Source organism: Crocodylus siamensis, chromosome 5 (genome assembly GCF_052110815.1).
Source record: "Crocodylus siamensis isolate JL-2025a chromosome 5, ASM5211081v1, whole genome shotgun sequence".
Classification (NCBI taxonomy): domain Eukaryota; kingdom Metazoa; phylum Chordata; order Crocodylia; family Crocodylidae; genus Crocodylus; species Crocodylus siamensis.
The window spans coordinates 12,277,997-12,295,627 of record NC_143399.1 but is presented as its reverse complement, the minus strand read 5'-3'; the positions used below and the strand labels follow the sequence as shown (position 1 = coordinate 12,295,627).

Sequence of the window (17,631 nt, the reverse complement as noted above, 5' to 3'; positions counted from 1 at the left end):
TTAACCTCTACTGTGAATCAAGCGCTATTGAAGTAATAGCAATAGTAGTAATAATAATGTTTAGCAATTATATAAGTCTTTTCATCTTCAAGGTGCGATCATTAATTCACAAGTATATTTGTTGCAAATGTAACAGTGCTCCCTGCTTCTATTTCAGCTGTGCAGTCACCATGTGGAAAATAAAATATGCTTTTTCTTGCTTTGTTTTCTGTTTAGACCAAAGGAAAATATGAATTTACAATGACTGAATATGAATCCTACTCGAGTTTTGATCACAATATCCTGCAGGCAAAAGCTTCACAGAGTAGCTTTAGCTTTGGTATAAAAATACCAAAATTGTTTGAACTTGGATACAATTCTAATGACAACAGGTTCAAGAAGTTTATTCGGAGAGTGAAAAGATTTTCTAGCACAGTAAGCAATGTTCTACTTAATTTTCTGTTCAGATTAATAGTTAACATCGAATATATGTAGTTTAATCTGCGCGTGCATGTGTTCCTGTCTGTCAGCTCAGCAATTATGATGAAGTCTTTCCAATTATTCATTTCCTATGGTCTGTGTGCCAAGTGTTCAACCACAGGTCTTTGGTTTATGCCTATGACACCTGGGATTACTGGGTCGTCTCCCATCAAAATGCAAGTCAGGCCCACAACTGCTTAGCTTCTAAGATTGGACAAGAATAGGTGCACTGAAGACCAATTCAAATAAACATGTAGGTACAGGAACAGACCCTTAGGTATCAGAAAATGGTGTAGGTCTATGGAAATCTGTAGAACTACACCAGTTTTTAAAGCTAAGGATTGGTAAAACAGATCCTTGTTGTAAATAAAAAGTGAAAGTGGCAGGCTGATACCAGTGTTGTGGAGGGGAGGATGTAGAAATTATATTTTTGATTTCAAAGAGCAATCATGTATCGAAGTAGGCTAAGAACCAATAATGCACAACAGTCCCACACATGAACTACCAGATGTTGCGCCCAGTGACATTGGTATCCCAACCATTGAAATGATTACTCATGTGGCTTGTGCTGCTGTACTAAATTTAGTTAAGGCATTGGGTGAATGGGAATTAAATGACCAGTGAGGCTATTCCAGTCTTAAATCCTAACCTATTGGACATACGAGCAATACCGGTATTTAAGCAAGGCTGTGAAAGCAACACTTAAGCAAGCCCTAAGAGGCAGCATACCTATTCTTCCTTGAGTCTTCCAGTGCATACAGTGAAACCATCTGGCCAGGCATCCATCACTGCACTGGGGTTTGAATAGTGGCTGTTTCTTTTCCTGCATATCACTCTCCCCAACTTTAAGGGTCTTTTTCCCGAGGTTTTTATATACTTCTGTTTTATAGTTCTCTTCTGTATGTATGCCATACCAATCTTCTTTCATAGCTGTCATCTTCCTGTTAGGACTGTTAAACCACATCCTCTTTTAACTTTTTGCTGGTGTGAGTTATAAAAAAGCTCATCCTAAACTGTGACTCACTTGCTTTGCTTTTATTAGTGGCGTTAGTTACGTCAAGGCACAAAATGATATTGCTTATGCTAAGCGTTTTGCTAAGGTGGCTTTAGTAACCGTAAGTTAGCAGGTAGCCTAGCCAAGCAATTTGTGCATCGTGGCACCCACCCCAACCCAGGAGCACATCAGCAGAAACATGCCGAGCACAATAGTGAACAGCAGTGTAAATGTAATCACAGATGGGAATCTTTCGGGGGAGCAAGTAGCTCTGACCTTCAAATTTGAACACCTCAAAGGAAACCACTCAGGAGAGAATGTCATTTAGACACTGAGCCCTGAAACTTTGAAGTGTCATGCATCCTACCAGCTGAAGTCCACTGAATAGCTCTGAGTTCCCACAAAAAAGTTGTTCCATTCCTTCAGCAGAGTCGTAGAGTTTGTAAGCATGATGGTCCAGGGAAAGTATGAGAACCATAAGTGCTGAGTATGTGGGGCCCAAGGGCCCTGGCCCCCCTCGGGAAAAGGCCAGGGTGACCACCCTTCCCTAATTGAAGACGTGTAAACCCAGGTTGCTATGGACCTCTGCAAGGGGCTGCAGGGAGTGCGATGCAGGGGGTGCCACCTGCATTTGTGTGCACACACATGCATGTGGCCAGGAATACAGCCCCAGGCAGCAGTGGAGAGCAGCTCCCCCAGCTGATTGTAGGTAAGTCTGGGGGGGTAGGGCAGATCAAGGCTCCCATGGTGAGGAAGGAGTGTGGCAAGGGGTAGGCCAGGGGGTGCTGCCCAGCCAGGGTGGTGCATGGGTCCTGGGACCAGGGCAAGGAGTGGGACAGAGCCATGGGCAGCTTGTCTGGAGCGGGGGGTATTGCTACTGCCCGCACTGCCTGCACTCCCAAGGACTGGGTTTGGGGAGCCCCAAATTTATGCATGGGTTAGGGGCAGATGCAGCAGGGTCGGGGGGAGCCCCAAGCCCATAGCAGACAGCCTGCATCTGCTTAGCTTGGCCATGCTGCCGGGGGGACATGATCCTAGGCCCCTGCCCCAGCAAAAATAAAAGTCGCCACCTATGATTAGAGCAAGCTTTGTTTTGTGATATCTTTTGTTGGATCAACTACATGAGATTTTTAAGGCTTCAGGATGCTGGTACTTATGAATAGACTGTCTGGAGAACAGTCTGTGCAGTGAAGGACTACTGTCCTTGAAATCACAACAGGATGTCATCATGCACATTAAAAGCCATGCCATTGTTAGGTGGGTTAAGCAAGACAGGAGCTGTCACTTCAGAAAATGATCATGCAAACAAAGAAACCAAGCTATTCTACTGTAGGGCTGTGATGACAGTAATATAAAATGAAAACTGCTAGCCAGCCTTCAGTGGTTTAATTATAGAATTGCACAAGCCATTTCATTTTGATAGATGTGATATGTCTACTGAACTCATCATTCAAGAGAACAAGGCAGGCAGTACAATACTCTTGTATTCTTTTTCTTTAGAGATTGAGCCACTGCTGTGGCCTGGTATACACTTCAAGCTGGCAGGAGGCACTTTAATTTATAGCTTTTAGGCCAATTATATGGCATTCATTTTGGGGGAACACACAACATCATTTGATTTCCACTTTTCATCCTTCCCTGTTGTAAACCAGCCTAGTTCTTGCCAGCTGTTTAACTGCACGGCTGATAAATGTTCCTCTTCTCAGGAACACACCTGATAAACCTCCCCGATATAATTTTTAGTTTTGTCAAATTCTTATTTTCCAACAAAAACCAGTTTCAATGAAAGGTCCTGACCTGTTTACTCTTTGTTACCAAACAACAACAGCGTGTTGTAGGTTGGAGGCCTCATTTCATTTGGATGCTCTTGTGTCTCTGCATTTCATGTAGTCCAGCAAATTTGTTCATGCCCGATCTGAGCTGGATGTAGCTCAATACAAGCTGAAGTCTCGGGATGTGATGCTGCATTATGAGTTCATGCAGAGACTCCATCAGTTACCTTTGGAGTACAGCTATGGGGAATACAGAGAACTCTACAGGGACTACGGGACACACTACATCACGGAAGCTACTCTTGGAGGCACCTATGAATATACTTTAGTTATAAATGGCGATGAGCTCCAAAAGGCAGGTATGTGTAGCCACTATTTACATGGCATTTGGGGAAAGGGCTATTTAAGGGATTTGCTTCCTCCGCTTCAACAAACATTAAGGACTCAAAAATAGAGGGGGAACACCAATCACTGCCTCCCTACCGTATGAACCCACAGAAGCTTCCAAATGAGAAGTCAGTGGAGATTCAGATGTAATGGTAGAGACGAGGTAAACCTAAGAATGAGAGGAGGTGAGACAGGGGAAAACTGTTGATGCCTATAGGATTGTCTCCATGAAAATCTACAGGAAATAGGTGTGTAAGGAAATGCTCTTCCCTTCTGTGCTCAATCAAAAGCCTGTACACAAGTGCAGAGGCGGCTCCACCGTGCTACAATTACAATTAGTCGAGTCTGCTGAGCGTGGTAATCACTATGCTCCAGCGGCCTTCTGCGTTTTGTGTATCAACATCCAGGAGCATCAAAATGTTGGCATCATTTAGGGGACAGTTTTCCAGCCTTTTCTTCAGTATGATCCCATTTATGACTCCATTTCCTCACTCCCAACCCATAGCTCCCCACCCTCAGCCCTCCCACACCCCCAGCCCTACTGATACCCCTCACTTGTGACCCACAGCCTACTTCCACCCCCAGACCTGCCCCCAGCTGCCAAGTGTATGGGACCAGGGCCTGCAGCCCCCTGCCCCCCAGCAGTACCTGAGCCCCAGCCTCTTCCCATGACCGGTGGCAGCTGCTGCATCCAGAGCAGAGTGCAAAGCCTGGCTCCCCCACTGCCCCCTCCGCCTGTGGGTGGCACAGCCAGAGTGGAGCCCATGGGCAGAAGAGGATGCAGGCTGCCCACTGTAGGCTCAGAGCTCCCTGCCCTGCTTCTCTTCCTCTGGGGGGTCCACGGCCTAGCAGGTGGGATCCAGCACAGGAGGGCAGGAAGGCTAAGTACCACTGGCAGGAGCCCCACGCTGGCCGAGCTGCTATGGTGAGGCACCCCCTGCCTGCCTGGCAGGAGCAGCGGTGATGACATGGAGTTGTACTTCCCGCTGCTGCCAGGCAGGCAGGGAGTGCCTCACCGTGGTGGCCTTGCCAGCATTGGGCTCCCAGGAGCAGCAGAGCCTCTGCACCCTGCTCTGCTGCAGAGGCCCCTGCTCTGCTGCAGCAGGGTGGAGAGTCCTGAGCCCACAACAGGCGGCCCACATCCACCTCCACCTCACACACAAATCTGGGGGGCACATGCCCCCCCATGCCTTCCTCTCTGGGAATGCACACAGCAGTGGGGAGCCAGTCATCCCTCCCACCCCACACTGGCCACCAGACACCCCACCCATGGCTCCATCCTGTTTCCCCAGCCAAGCCCCACATTCTGGACCCATGCGCCATGGTGCCCAGCTGGGCAGGGTGCCCAGCTGGGCAGAGTCCTCAGCCCTGCCCCACTCCCTTCTTCTCTTCCTCACCATGGGGGCCTCAATCTGCCCTTCCTCCCCCCCACATAGACTTACCTGGAGGGAGCTACTCTCCATACTGCCGCGTGCCTAATCACTTTCCTCTCACTTCCCCTGGCACCAAGCAAGCTCTGGCAGGCTAGAACTCTGCCAGCCTGCAAAAGGAACCCAGCACTTCCTGCCTTTTCTCTCTTTTAAAGGAGAAAATCTGTGGTTGTCTTTGCAAGCCCATTTTTTATCATTGCGACCCCAAGGTTGGGAACCACTGACGTAGGAGTGGGGGGTGGGAAACAGGCCCTGTAGTTAATATTTTCACATACACGTTTTCAAAGCTGACTAGACACTAAAATGAATGAGAGCTGTGCAGGCACGTTTTAGGCAAGCCTTGAAAATCCCAGTCTCCGTTCTTTTCCTGGCGCTTTCAAATGACAGTTTTGAAACTCTTTTAGCTTCCAAAGCTTTTCCGGAGTGCAGGAGTAAAGAAAACAGTCAATAATTTACTGGATGACTCTTTTGTCTGACACCGCTCTTGCTGTTTGACTTGGACTTCTTTTACAAGGACTGATGTTTGTTGTGTAGGACAAAGAGAGCTGTGTGACAGCGATCAATAGCCGTGCTCGCTTATGTTTTCCCTGGCAGGGGAGGAGGAGGAACTGCCTATTTGCAAAAGTATTCAGTGGACTGTTCTGCAAGACACTCAGTCTGTTTACTCGTCTGCTTAGTAACTCGGTAGATTCTGCTATATGGTATCAGGCCCCAAAGGCACCGAATTTCGATCTGGATTTCAGTTGTTCAAAATTTTAGGGAGGTCCAAGAGCTGGGGTGTTGGGTTGGACCCAGTGTTAGTTATATTTCTTTATAGAGGCACATATCTGATCAAAACTAAATCAGGACTTGGCAGCATTAGGATCTGTACATCTACATCATGAGAGATGCTTATTGAATCTAAATAGACGAGGCTTATCAGGAGAAAGAACAGGCAACAGCAGCCCAGAATGAAATGACTTGCTTGAAAGCAAAAGGTAAGACAGTGGCATGGCCAGGAATAGACCGTGCAGTAAATAGGTCTCCAGACAGCCAGACTACCATTAGATCATGCTGCTTTTCTCCATAAAAGTGCATGCATGATGAAATAATATAGTAGTGATATAAACCTTGCCAGTTTAGGACATTTAAAATGAGGGGTAACATATCATGCATGACTGTGCCTGTTTAAAAAGGCACATAGATAGACATGAACAAAGGTAAGCATGAAGCTTAGTTTTCAATATCTGATTATTATTATTAATTTGTTAGTGGCTAGAACTCCGATTATGGACTACAACCCTACAAAAAGATGGCCTCGCCTCAAAGAGCTTACAATCTAAGAAACTTACTTCTTAGCCATTCCATTATAATGGATTCATTTGCAGTAGACACCTGTTAACCAAGCTTTGGTGATAGCATGATGACCTTCCCAGCCACCTCTGCACTGATTTGTCGTGAGGTTGTTTTGGTTTCTGAAAAGTCCTTATTTTCACAAAATGTCTTGCAAGCTACATGATATTTGCTTGTGCCTTATGGAGAAATGAAAACTAAACTTCACTTGCCAAAATAAATAGAGTCTTTACAAATTTATAGTCAGTCCCTGTTAAAAGGACCTTACAATCAAATTTCCCCTGGTGAGTTGTAAAACCTCCTTTACTGGAGGTTTTCAAAAGAAGGTTGGTTAAAAATTTGATGTGTTCCTGTTTTTGAGCAGGGACTTGGACCAGATGCCTTCTAATGTTATGATTCTGTGATTCAAATTTTAGACAATGGAGGCAGTGTGTACACGAAACAAGAGGTGTGTGTGCATGACACTTTAAAGCAGGCTAAATGCTTTTGCGCTGCTTAAATGGCATCAGAATTTGCATGCCTCGGTGGCGCATTATGCATTAATTCCAGCCGCTGTAGGAAATTCAATGGCATAATGTGCCTTAAATGACTTGGGGTGCACCAAACTAAAATTCCTTTGAAGAGTTTTAGTTTCCTGCCCCTACGGCTGCAGAGCGAAGCAGTGGGCTCCATGAAGCTCCATGACTCTGCAGGAAGCCCATGCAGGCAGCCTGGCAGCAGCCCAGGAAGGCAGACTTTGCCCAAGAAAAGCGGGAAGCCTGATCTTTTTTTCCCCACCCTGAAGCCTGCCTGCTTGCCTGAGCTGCATGGGGGCCTGGTGCTTCCCTCCATGGCTGCAGTGCCCCCTGGGACCGTCCAAGCCGGGTGCCTCCGGGCGGATGCTGCCTGGGGGGCCGGGCCGCAGCTGCCATGGAGGGAAGCACCAGCCGCCCCAGCCCTGCAGCCCATGGACTGCTCTTCCTGCAGGCAGCTCGCCCTCTCCTCCCCCACTGGAGAGGCAGATAGGTCAGTGGGATGTGTGCATGACACAGGGGTTTAATCAGCCCTAAATTGAAGTGGTGTTTTTTAAAACCCACTATTTCAATTTAGGGTCCCTGTTTCATCTACACGTGCCCAATAGTGTCAAATTCATCTGGGTCCAGAGGCTAGATGAGTGGTGTAGGAGCTATGTGTGACAAGGGCACCAGGGGCTGGTTTGTGCAGCTCCATGAACCACAGGCAACCTGTGGGCCATTTATTTGACACCCTCGACTATGATATATTAGGAGAGTGGGGGAGGGTAGACATGTAAATGGCACGAACAGAACCATTAAGATGGTACATCTTTTCTTAGCAAAATGCAGATCTTGGAAGTTAAAAAGTTGGTTTTAATTTATGAAGGAGACAACTGGGGGAAAGATAGTCACTTGCAGACCATTTACTACCCTACGCAGACCATCTACCTCCCCACCATCATTGGACAGTTTACCATGTATGTCATGAGAGGGGTGGGTCTCAAGTAGGGATCTGAGAGAGCATCATGGTTGTGGCTCTGCAAATAAGTCTTGTGAAGGTATTCAGTGCATACAGCAGTTCTTGGAAGAACTGAATAACTGCAGGCTGTCATTGCTGGTGAAGTGAAGGGGAGTGCATATTACTTCGGGTGGGGGTTTCTTAAGATGCCCGTTAGGCTAAGTACCTAATCACATATCTAACTCCAGTGAAACTATAGATGTGTTAAAATAAAGCTAGAATAGTGTGCTGCTGAACTGGGTCCTTAACTGCTAATTCATTCAGGATCAATTCAGCAAATAAACTCAATGGGACACAGCTTGTACTGTCCTAATTAATCTCATTGAAGCCATTCTGTATGATAAACATTGTATTCACCAGCTAGTGCAGGGTAGGACCCATTGGCTCAGCCTTCCACTTGAGGGCAGAAGCACCTAATTTCAAATAAAAATATTTTGAAGAATTGAGGCTTAGTCACTCGTGCAAATTCCAACAATTTGTGTCAGATCTTACAGGCATTAGTGAAGATTAGTAAATTCAACTGTAGAGAATTTTCCTGTTTGTTTATGATCAGAGTAATTAAATAGAAACCATGGATAATCCACCCCAAAGAAGGAGCGGCTGTGGCCCATTAAGTGTCTGTTTACATAGCAGATTTTGAAAATGTTTTTAAAAGGCACAGATTTTGTGAAAGTGAAGTGACAGTCTCCTCTAGAGCTGGGATAACGACTATCATGATACTTACCACTTCTGTAGAAACTTTCAGTGATAATTTCCAAACGCTCCATAAACAATTAATTGCTTCTCATCACACCTCCATGCATTTAGCATAGCTGAGTATTACCAGCTCCATTTTATAGATTCGGAATCTGAGAAGCAGGGAGGGGCCTCACCCATAGTCAGCCAGTAATTGTAATACATGCAACAATAGTTAGTACTTATAATGATGATGAATTTTTTTAATCTTTTTCCTTCCCAAATATCCAGGTGCTTAATATTAATGGGAATGCATCACTACTTCTGTTTTATAGATAAGGTACTGAGACACACAGGTTAAATTTTTAAGAGTGTGCACTAGATTTGATTGCTTCATGAGTTGGGTTTCCTACATTGCACAGTGAATTAATGTCAGCCCTGGATTGAAAACCTAGATCTTTTCATTTCTAGCCCCTTGTTTCCCATAATAATATGCTTCTACTCCATGCACAGGTTGTCTTTACATGTGCTCTGCCAGCTGGGGGGGAGGTGCTTTAATGACAGTATCTCTGAGAGCCACTCTAATTAAAGCGCCCCCAACCTCTCATGTATTCAGCTTCCTGCGCTTGCTTCAAAATGGTGACGGGAACACTTCAACTAAAGCTTGTTCACCATTTTGAAGTGCAGGTACCCTGAATACACAACACGCATAGGCTGCTGGAGAGCACTGATTAGCACACTCCGGCCAACTCGATTAATTGAGTCCGGGGTAATGCAGAGGGGGTGTACACAGGTGCACATGTACATGTTCATGTTCAACATCTTCATCAGTGACTTGGATGAGGGGGTAGAAAGCACCCTGTTCAAGTTTGCTGATGACACTAAGATGTGGGGGGATGTGGGTGCACTAGAAGGGTGCAATAGGCTACAAGCTGACCTTGACAGGTTGCAACGGTGGGCGGATGAGAATAGGATGGGGTTTAACACTGATAAGTGCAAGGTGTTGCACATGGGGAGGAAGAACCGGCACCACACTTACAGGTTGGGGAACTCCCCTCTTGCCAGCACGGAGACGGAAAAGGATCTTGGAGTCGTCATTGACTCCACGATGAACATGGGCCGGCAGTGTGGGGAGGCAGTCAAGAAGGCCAACCGTACCCTGTCATGCATCCCCAGATGCATCTCGAGCAGGTCCAGGGAGGTGAGCCTCCCCCTCTATGCGGCACTGGTCAGGCCGCAGCTGGAGTACTGCGTCCAGTTCTGGGCGCCACACTTCAAGAGGGACGTGGACGATATGGAAAGAGTTCAGAGGAGGCCACTCGTATGATCAGGGGTCAGCAGGGCAGGCCTTATGAGGAGAGGCTACGGGACCTGAACCTGTTTAGCCTCCACAAGAGAAGGCTAAGGGGGGACCTTGTGGCCTGCTACAAACTGGTCAGGGGGGATCAGCAGGTATTGGGGGAGTCCCTGTTCCCCCGTGCGCTGCCAGGAGTGACCAGGAATAACGGTCACAAGCTGGCGGAGGGTAAGTTTAGATTAGATATTAGGAGGCGCTACTTCACAGTCAGGGCGGCTAGGGCCTGGAACTGGCTTCCAGGGGGAGTGGTGCAGGCTCCTAGCCTGGGGATTTTTAAAAGGAAGTTAGATGAGCACCTTGCCGGGGTCATCTGACCCCGGTGCTCTTTCCTGCCAAGGCAGGGGGTCGGACTAGATGATCTACCTAGGTCCCTTCCGACTCTAGCTACTATGAAACTATGAAACTATGGCAGTGCAACCCTTACGGTGGCATCTGTGGGCGGTCTGCGATCACTGCTGGCCACCTCAGATGCCGCCGGTGGCATCTGTGGGTAGTTGCCGACCCCTAGTCGGTGCTTGCCCCCCGCCCCCTGCTGCCAACAGCACCAGCGGCGTCTGCGGGAGCTCCCACTTAACGTCACTGCCACCATGCTCCCGCCACTACCATGCCCCCCTCTCGCCCAGCCACCGAGGGCATGCCTCGTTCATGATTGAGTCTGCTCCAGCATGTCGGAGCAATGTCTCCGCACAACTACACGCACCTGCAGAGCTCATTTTATGTATTTAATTTTAGTAGCACCTAGAAGTCTTTTTTTAGCATTCTGGGTATTGTGGGAGCACCTAACATGAAAGTATCCCTGGCCTTGTAAAGCAAAGCATAAATTCTCATTTTGACATAACCCCCAAAACAAAATGATGTATGATCTGCTTACTCTGTTGATTTAGGGGGTAGCAAATGACTTAACACCTGAGAAGGGCCTCTTCCCTTTCTAAGGGCAGGATCTTCAGTGTAGTCAACTCCATTGATGATGTCAAGAGTTAAGGGGTCCGGCACTTCTTATGAGTATCATCAAGCCCTAAATGTCTCGTCTTGAGTGGAGAAGTCATTAACAAAAACTTTAAGTGGAATGTTATTTCAGTAAAGGTGTGATGTTTTGTTCATTTAAGGTTACTCGTTAAGTGACGTCCAGTCCTGTGCACAAAAAGGATTTAACGTCGGTGTTAATATCGCAGTAGCTTATCTGAACTTAGGTCTGTCAGTTGGTGGCTGTGGTCAAATGTTGACAGAAATTGGAGGTAAGCAACAAATAGCCTTGTGATTTTGTTTTTCCTGTTTAATGTTAAGGCAGTTCTCGCTCAATTTTAGGAGTAAACTGTATTTACGTTTGTGAAATGACCTTTATGTGTTTATGGAGCTTGATTCCACACCATTTGGGTAAATGTAACTTATACTGTTTGCTTTAATGAAAGCAGGAAAAAGCCCATTACTCAAAGAAAAGCAGCTGAAGCTTCCCAGGGCTTTTCAAGGTAGCCCCACACACAGAGGGAAGCTGATTTATTATTCTAGTGAGCTCCTGGCAATAAAATCTATGGAAGACTCTGTTGTTGGTTTTCCATTCATAATTATGTCAAAGGAGACCTATGGGGTAAATCCTGCAGTGCTCATTCCCACTGGAGTCACCCCAATCTCTCTTTAATGAAAGAGGGTATTGTGCTTATATGGGTATAGAAGCATTTTTTGTTATTAATAATGTGCTCAAGATTACTTTTCCTCTTCCCTCTAAGTGAGACACATAATTTGCAGCGTCTAGTTGGTTATAGGTTTATTTTATTTTATTTGCGATGCATGAAGAAATCTCAAAATACAGCTTGTCACTTTACACTGTTTGTAGACAGTAGCACAAAAACGCAATTTGTGCAAGACTTCATAACTCTTGTTCGTGGAGGAGGAAGTGAGCATATCGCAGCTTTGGCCGACAAGGAATTACCAACTGCTAAACTAATGCAGGAGTGGGGAGATGCAGTGCAGTACAACCCGGAAATTATAAAGCTGAAGGTACCATAAAAAATACTCCATACAATTCTGAGGGACTTTGGACGGATGCAGGTAAGGTGGGGTGTGAATAATCAGGGAAATTTTTGGTGTCTCTAACTTGGAATCTGGGATAATTGAAGTTTGAAGAAAGTAATTTGTGCTGTATTAGAAATACACCTACTGGCATCTAATATTAGAGTGTAATTAAATGTGCTTCTTTCTTCTGAATCTCTCTTGCCTTCTGCATTTGCCAGGTCCTTAATAGAAACTATTCTGTTGTTTTTGGGAGAACAAGCGGTCTTGGTGAAGGTTCAATTTATTCAAACTTCATAAATTTGAAAAAACAACTGGGATCTGGGAAAAGAAGATTGTACTGGGTTTTCAGCTTCTGATTGGCTGCTGTCAAGGCTTGTAAATTCCAAGGAGGAGAAAGTGAAAGATTAGAGGGAATAAATATGATCATTGGGTGTCATCAATTTGAAAATCAAATTTAGTTCACTTAAAGTTTGCTTAAACATTACCAAGGGAAAGGAAGACTCTTATTAAAAGTGGGTTTGAACTATCGCTAATCAAAAGCTTGTGGTGAAGTGTAGTTTTGCTGGAAAATTTGGATTTTGGCAAAATTATTTTGCTGAGAGAAAGAAAGAGAGAATTAAAGAAAAGTCTAAGTACACACATGCCATGAAGTTTCATGAAAAGCAGAAATGTGGATTTGGAATGCCACTGGGGGGTGGTCCTCAGGCAAGCTATATTTCAGCCTCTGTTCTCTGGATTACCCCAGGCAGACTGTATCTCCCAAATGCATTGTGGGTAAAGACTCACAGAATGTGCTACAGTATCTGATGAAGAGGGAGGACCATGTGCATGATCCTGGAAAGTGTGGCCCATAATTGTCTCAGATTGGAGAATGAGACTATGAAGCATTTGAGCAATAAGTCCCCATGGTACCCTGGTGGCATTTCCAGACTGAAGTCCTAAGGTTTTAGCTGATTTTTTCCACTGAAAAGTTGAACCTTTCTATGATACAGGTTGGTCTAACGAAATAGGCAGACAAGGTTCTTTTGGTAAATCCAATATCTTTTATTAGACCAACTCAAATAGTTGGAAAAACTATTTTTTGCAAGCTTTCGGGTACAAATACCCTTCATCAGGCTGAGTGATCTAGCGATCTAGTGATCTAAAAAAAGACATCAGATTTACCCAAAGAACCTTGTCAACCTTTCTGTCAAGACCTTTGAATTTTTTTCACTAAAATTGTTCGTAGAAAGGCAAAAAGAAACCGAACTTCTGAATACCTGTAGTAGGAACACAAATACCATCATGCAAGCTCATTGGAACATTGGGGTATTCAAGACCTGTATTCAGACCCAATTATTTGTTTTGGGCTAATACTTAACTTTTATTCTGAGGTACATTTCCTCTGTAAATGCCTTCATTAAAGGACTAAAACACAGCCCATTGAGGATGATGGAAAGGTTCTTCTTGACTAGGTACAGACATTTGGAGACATTAGAGGGAGGTTTGATTGCATTAAAAATGGCATTTGATCAACTTAGTTCCCCCAGGTGTGGACCTTACACTAGTTAGGTGGATCTAGGTGTGAACTGTACAGAAGTTCAGAGCAGTTTAAAAATGACCAGCCCAATCAAAGGTAACCCTGCCTTTGAGTCACACTCATTTTAGATTGTCTTGGTTATATTTAGACCACTCTAACTTTCCTGAATTTCTGTACAGTTCCCAGCACAGGTCCAGGGCTGGAAAAACGCAGCCATTGGCCCCAGTCCTGGGGCTGCACTTTTCCTACCTCCTCCCTGGCACTGGACTATTTTTAACTCCCCTTTTTCCTAACCGTGCAGACGCAGGACGAGATCCTTCCAGCTATGTTCTTACTGGCTACCGTGTCAGTTGCAGCAGCAAGTGGTCTGTGTACCAGCTCCTACTCTGAGTCGCACCTGATTCTGTGCTCTACCAAATTATAACCACTGTGTTCAGATTGTGCCCTCAATTCAGTTATACCTTTGCATCTCATTGTCTTCAAATGTTCCGGATAAAGACCGCAGTATCAGCCTGGTAACCTACAGGCTAGGATTGCAGCCCATCTACATTTGAATGCCAATGGCTACACTTTGACTAGCTACAGACATTCAAAAAGCCAGAGCTGGAATCGATCTGAATGATATGGTTTTCTGTAAGCAGCATATTTTAGATGGATAGTGAACAGAGAAACACATTTGCCGTTTGCTAGGGGTGTGGGGATTCAAATCTTAGACCGGGTTCTGCCATTTTTAAACCAGTCTGTGTGTGCCGAACTTGGGTGCAGACAGAAGTGCAGCTCCCAGCTGTAACTCAGAACAATTGCTACAAAGCGTTCTGAGTTATAGCATTACCCCAAGCCAAACAGAAGTTCACTGTTGGCTCCAGGGCGCAGGACAATCTAGCTGCTGTCTACAAACCTGCAGCCAGTTTCCCATAGCAATAGTCATGACTCTCTGCCAGTGCTTGCTGTTTTCAGGATGGGAGGGAGAAAGGCAACAGAGGGAGCTCATTCTTGGGGCTCCCCAGCCAGTGCTTCCCGGTTTCTAGCCAGCTGGTTTCCTTACTTTGAAATTTCAGTGATGTTTTGAAGTCGGAGGGTAAGAAACTAAAAAAAATAATACAGTTGCTGCCCTATTCTTTTGGCCACCTCTATACATAAATTCATTCACAACGTAGGGCTGTTGAGGGGTCCATTTCATTTGCAAGTGGCTAGCAATGGCTAAAATGTTCCCCTCTTGGAAAACTTGTCTATAGTTTCATAGTTTCTAGGGTCGGAAGGGACCTGAGCAGATCATCTAGTCTGACCCCCCGCCATGGCAGGAAAGAGTACTGGGGTCAAACAACCCCAGCAAGATGTTCATCTAACCTCCTCTTAAACACCCCCAGGGTAGGAGCCAGCACCACTTCTCTTGGAAGCTGGTTCCAGACCCTAGCCGCCCTGACTGTGAAGTCGCGCCTCCTGATATCTAGCCTGAATCTCCCCTCTGCCAGCTTGTGACCGTTATTCCTGGTCACTTCTGACGGTGCTCGGGGGAACAGTGACTCCCCCAATGCCTGCTGGTCCCTCTGACTAGTTTATAACAGGCCACAAGATCCCCCCTCAGCCTTCTCTTTTGGAGGCTGAACAGGTTTAGGTCCCATAGCCTCTCCGCGTAGGGCCTGCCCTGTTGTCCCCTGATCATACGAGTGGCCTCCTCTGGACCCTCTCCATGCTGTCGACATCCCTCTTGAAGTGCGGCGCCCAGAATTGGACGCAGTACTCAGATGTGGCCTGACCAGTGCCGCATAGAGGGGGAGGATCACCTCCTTGGACCTGCTCGAGATGCATCTGTGGATGCAGGACAAGGTGCGGTTGGCCTTCCTGACTGCCTCCCCACACTGCCGGCCCATGTTCATCTTGGAGTCAATGATGACCCCCAGATCCCTTTCCGCCTCCGTGCTGACAAGAGGGGAGTTCCCCAGCCTGTAGGTATGGTGCCGGTTGTTCCTCCCGAGGTGCATCACCTTGCACTTGTCTGTGTTGAAACCCATCCTATTCTCGTCCGCCCACCCTTGTAACCTGTCTAGGTCTGATTGTAGCCTGTTGCATCCTTCCAGTGTGCCCACGTCCCCCCACATCTTAGTGTCATTAGCAGATTTGAACAGGGGGCTATTTACCCCCTCGTCCAAATCACTGATGAAGATGTTGAACAGTGCGGGCCTGAGGACCGAGCCCTGCGGGACCCCACTGCTCACATCCCTCCAGGTTGAGAAGGACCCATCCACTACCACCCTCTGGGTTCGGCCCTCCAGCCAGTTGGCGACCCATCTGACTGTGTGGGTGTCTACACCACAGCCCCCCAGTTTCTTAATGAGAACGGGGTGAGAGACAGTGTCAAAAGCCTTCCGGAAGTCCAGGAAGACTATATCCACTGCTACCCCTGCACCTAATGATCTGGTGATCTGATCGTAAAAGGCCACCAGGTTGGTCTGACAGGACCTGCCACTGATGAACCCGTGTTGGTTGCCCCTAAGCATGCAGTCCCCTGCTGGCCCCTCCTGGATGTGTGCCAGCATAATTTTCTCGAACAGCTTGCCTAGGATTGAGGTAAGACTAACCAGCCTATAGTTTCCCGGGTCCTCCTTCCTGCCTTTTTTGAAGATGGGGACCACGTTGACCCTCTTCCAGTCCTCTGGTACCTCACCAGAGCACCACGAGTGCTCGTAAAGCCGTGCCAGGGGACTTGCAATGACCTCGGCCAGTTCCTTTAGAACTCTAGGGTGGAGATCATCTGGGCCGGCTGACTTGAATACGTCCAACCCCTCCAGAAGCTCCCTAACTAAATCCTCGCTAACCCGTGGCCCAGGTGTGCCTCCCCCGGGGCCCGAGGGGGGCCCAGCAGGGAGGTGGCTGTTCTGGTCCCTACTTAGGAAGATGGAGACAAAGAAATCGTTACACATGTTAGCTTTGCCGTCTGGTGTGACGACCAAGTTTCCCATCGTGTCCTGCAAGGGCCCCACATTACCCGGGACCTTCTTTTTACCCCCTGCGTATTTAAAAAAAGACTTCTTATTGTCCTTAATCTGGGAATCCAGTCCCAGTTCCATCTCTGCCTTGGCCTTCCTAACTGCCCCCCTACATCCCCGAGCAACTACAGAATAGTCCTCCCTGGTGATGACCCCTTCTTTCCATTGGGTGTAAGCCTCCTTTTTAGCAAGGAGACATTCCCGGATGCTTTTGGTGAGCCATGGAGGCTTGTGTGCTCTCCTGCTCCCTTTGATCCTCATTGGGATTACCTTCCTTTGGGCTTGGAGGATCGTCTCCTTAAGGAGATAGCTCTCCAAACACAGACTCTCATTTAATTCAGAAGCTATGTTCCTACAGTGGGTGCTGAAAACAGAAGGACCTCCAAAACGTATCCGGATGTTGCTTTTTCCCTTAGACAGAGCCACTCTACCAACTGGTAACTGCAACGGAGTTTGCAAATGCACAGAGGCTAAAAGAAAATATGAAGCGTGCTCTTGATGATTTTCTGCTGGAGAGCAGTTCCTGCCACTGTGCTCCATGCCACGGCAATGGCATCCCCTTTCTGAAAGGTAGGAGACACTTGCATCTAACCTCTCTTTCCTAATATAACTGAACAGAGGTATATATAGAAAGATTAACTGGCTGGTAATCTGTTCATTAGTTTCACATTTGATTCCTGTTTCACATTATACAGAAAATGAATTTAAAAAGAATTGCTTCATTCATAAATCACCATTGTTTAACAGTAGCAGCAGGAACAGCAAAGATAAAGGACTTCACCAATTTAGCAAAAACGATCATCTTTATCTGTTACGTTTAAGAAACTGTTCCCATCTCAATTATACATTAAAAGGAAAGTTGATGTTTTAAAGTCTCCTTCTTTGCTTTCAAGATAACTGCCATCATCAGAGGGAAGTGACCGACTGTCTTAACATTAATTAGTGTTTCTAAGATGAGAAACACCAAAAAAGTGCCAACCACTATTACCATCATGATTGTGATCATCAACAACAGCTCAGTTTTGTATACTTCTTCCCTCCCCCCGCCGCCTATTTAATAGAAGCTGCTCTCATTTTGAAGCACACATTGATTTAAAAAGGAAGGGGAAAATAAGTAAATTGAATGAATAAAAAAACACTTTTTCTCCCCTAAATGGAGGTATGTGATGCGTGGGTTTTTCTAATAAAAGCAATGTT

General features: G+C 46.3%; 1 protein-coding gene across 1 annotated transcript in view; it reads left to right on the top strand.

The window, feature by feature from the left end:
- C8B (complement C8 beta chain) overlaps positions 1–17,631 on the top strand; it is a 32,017-nt gene that overhangs the window by 9,067 nt on the left and 5,319 nt on the right. The window contains exons 6-10 of the mRNA XM_090048850.1: positions 217–414; positions 3,344–3,584; positions 11,025–11,153; positions 11,750–11,913; positions 16,851–17,004. Coding sequence (XP_089904976.1) covers positions 217–414; positions 3,344–3,584; positions 11,025–11,153; positions 11,750–11,913; positions 16,851–17,004 — 886 coding nt within the window. The remainder of the gene's footprint in view (positions 1–216; positions 415–3,343; positions 3,585–11,024; positions 11,154–11,749; positions 11,914–16,850; positions 17,005–17,631) is intronic.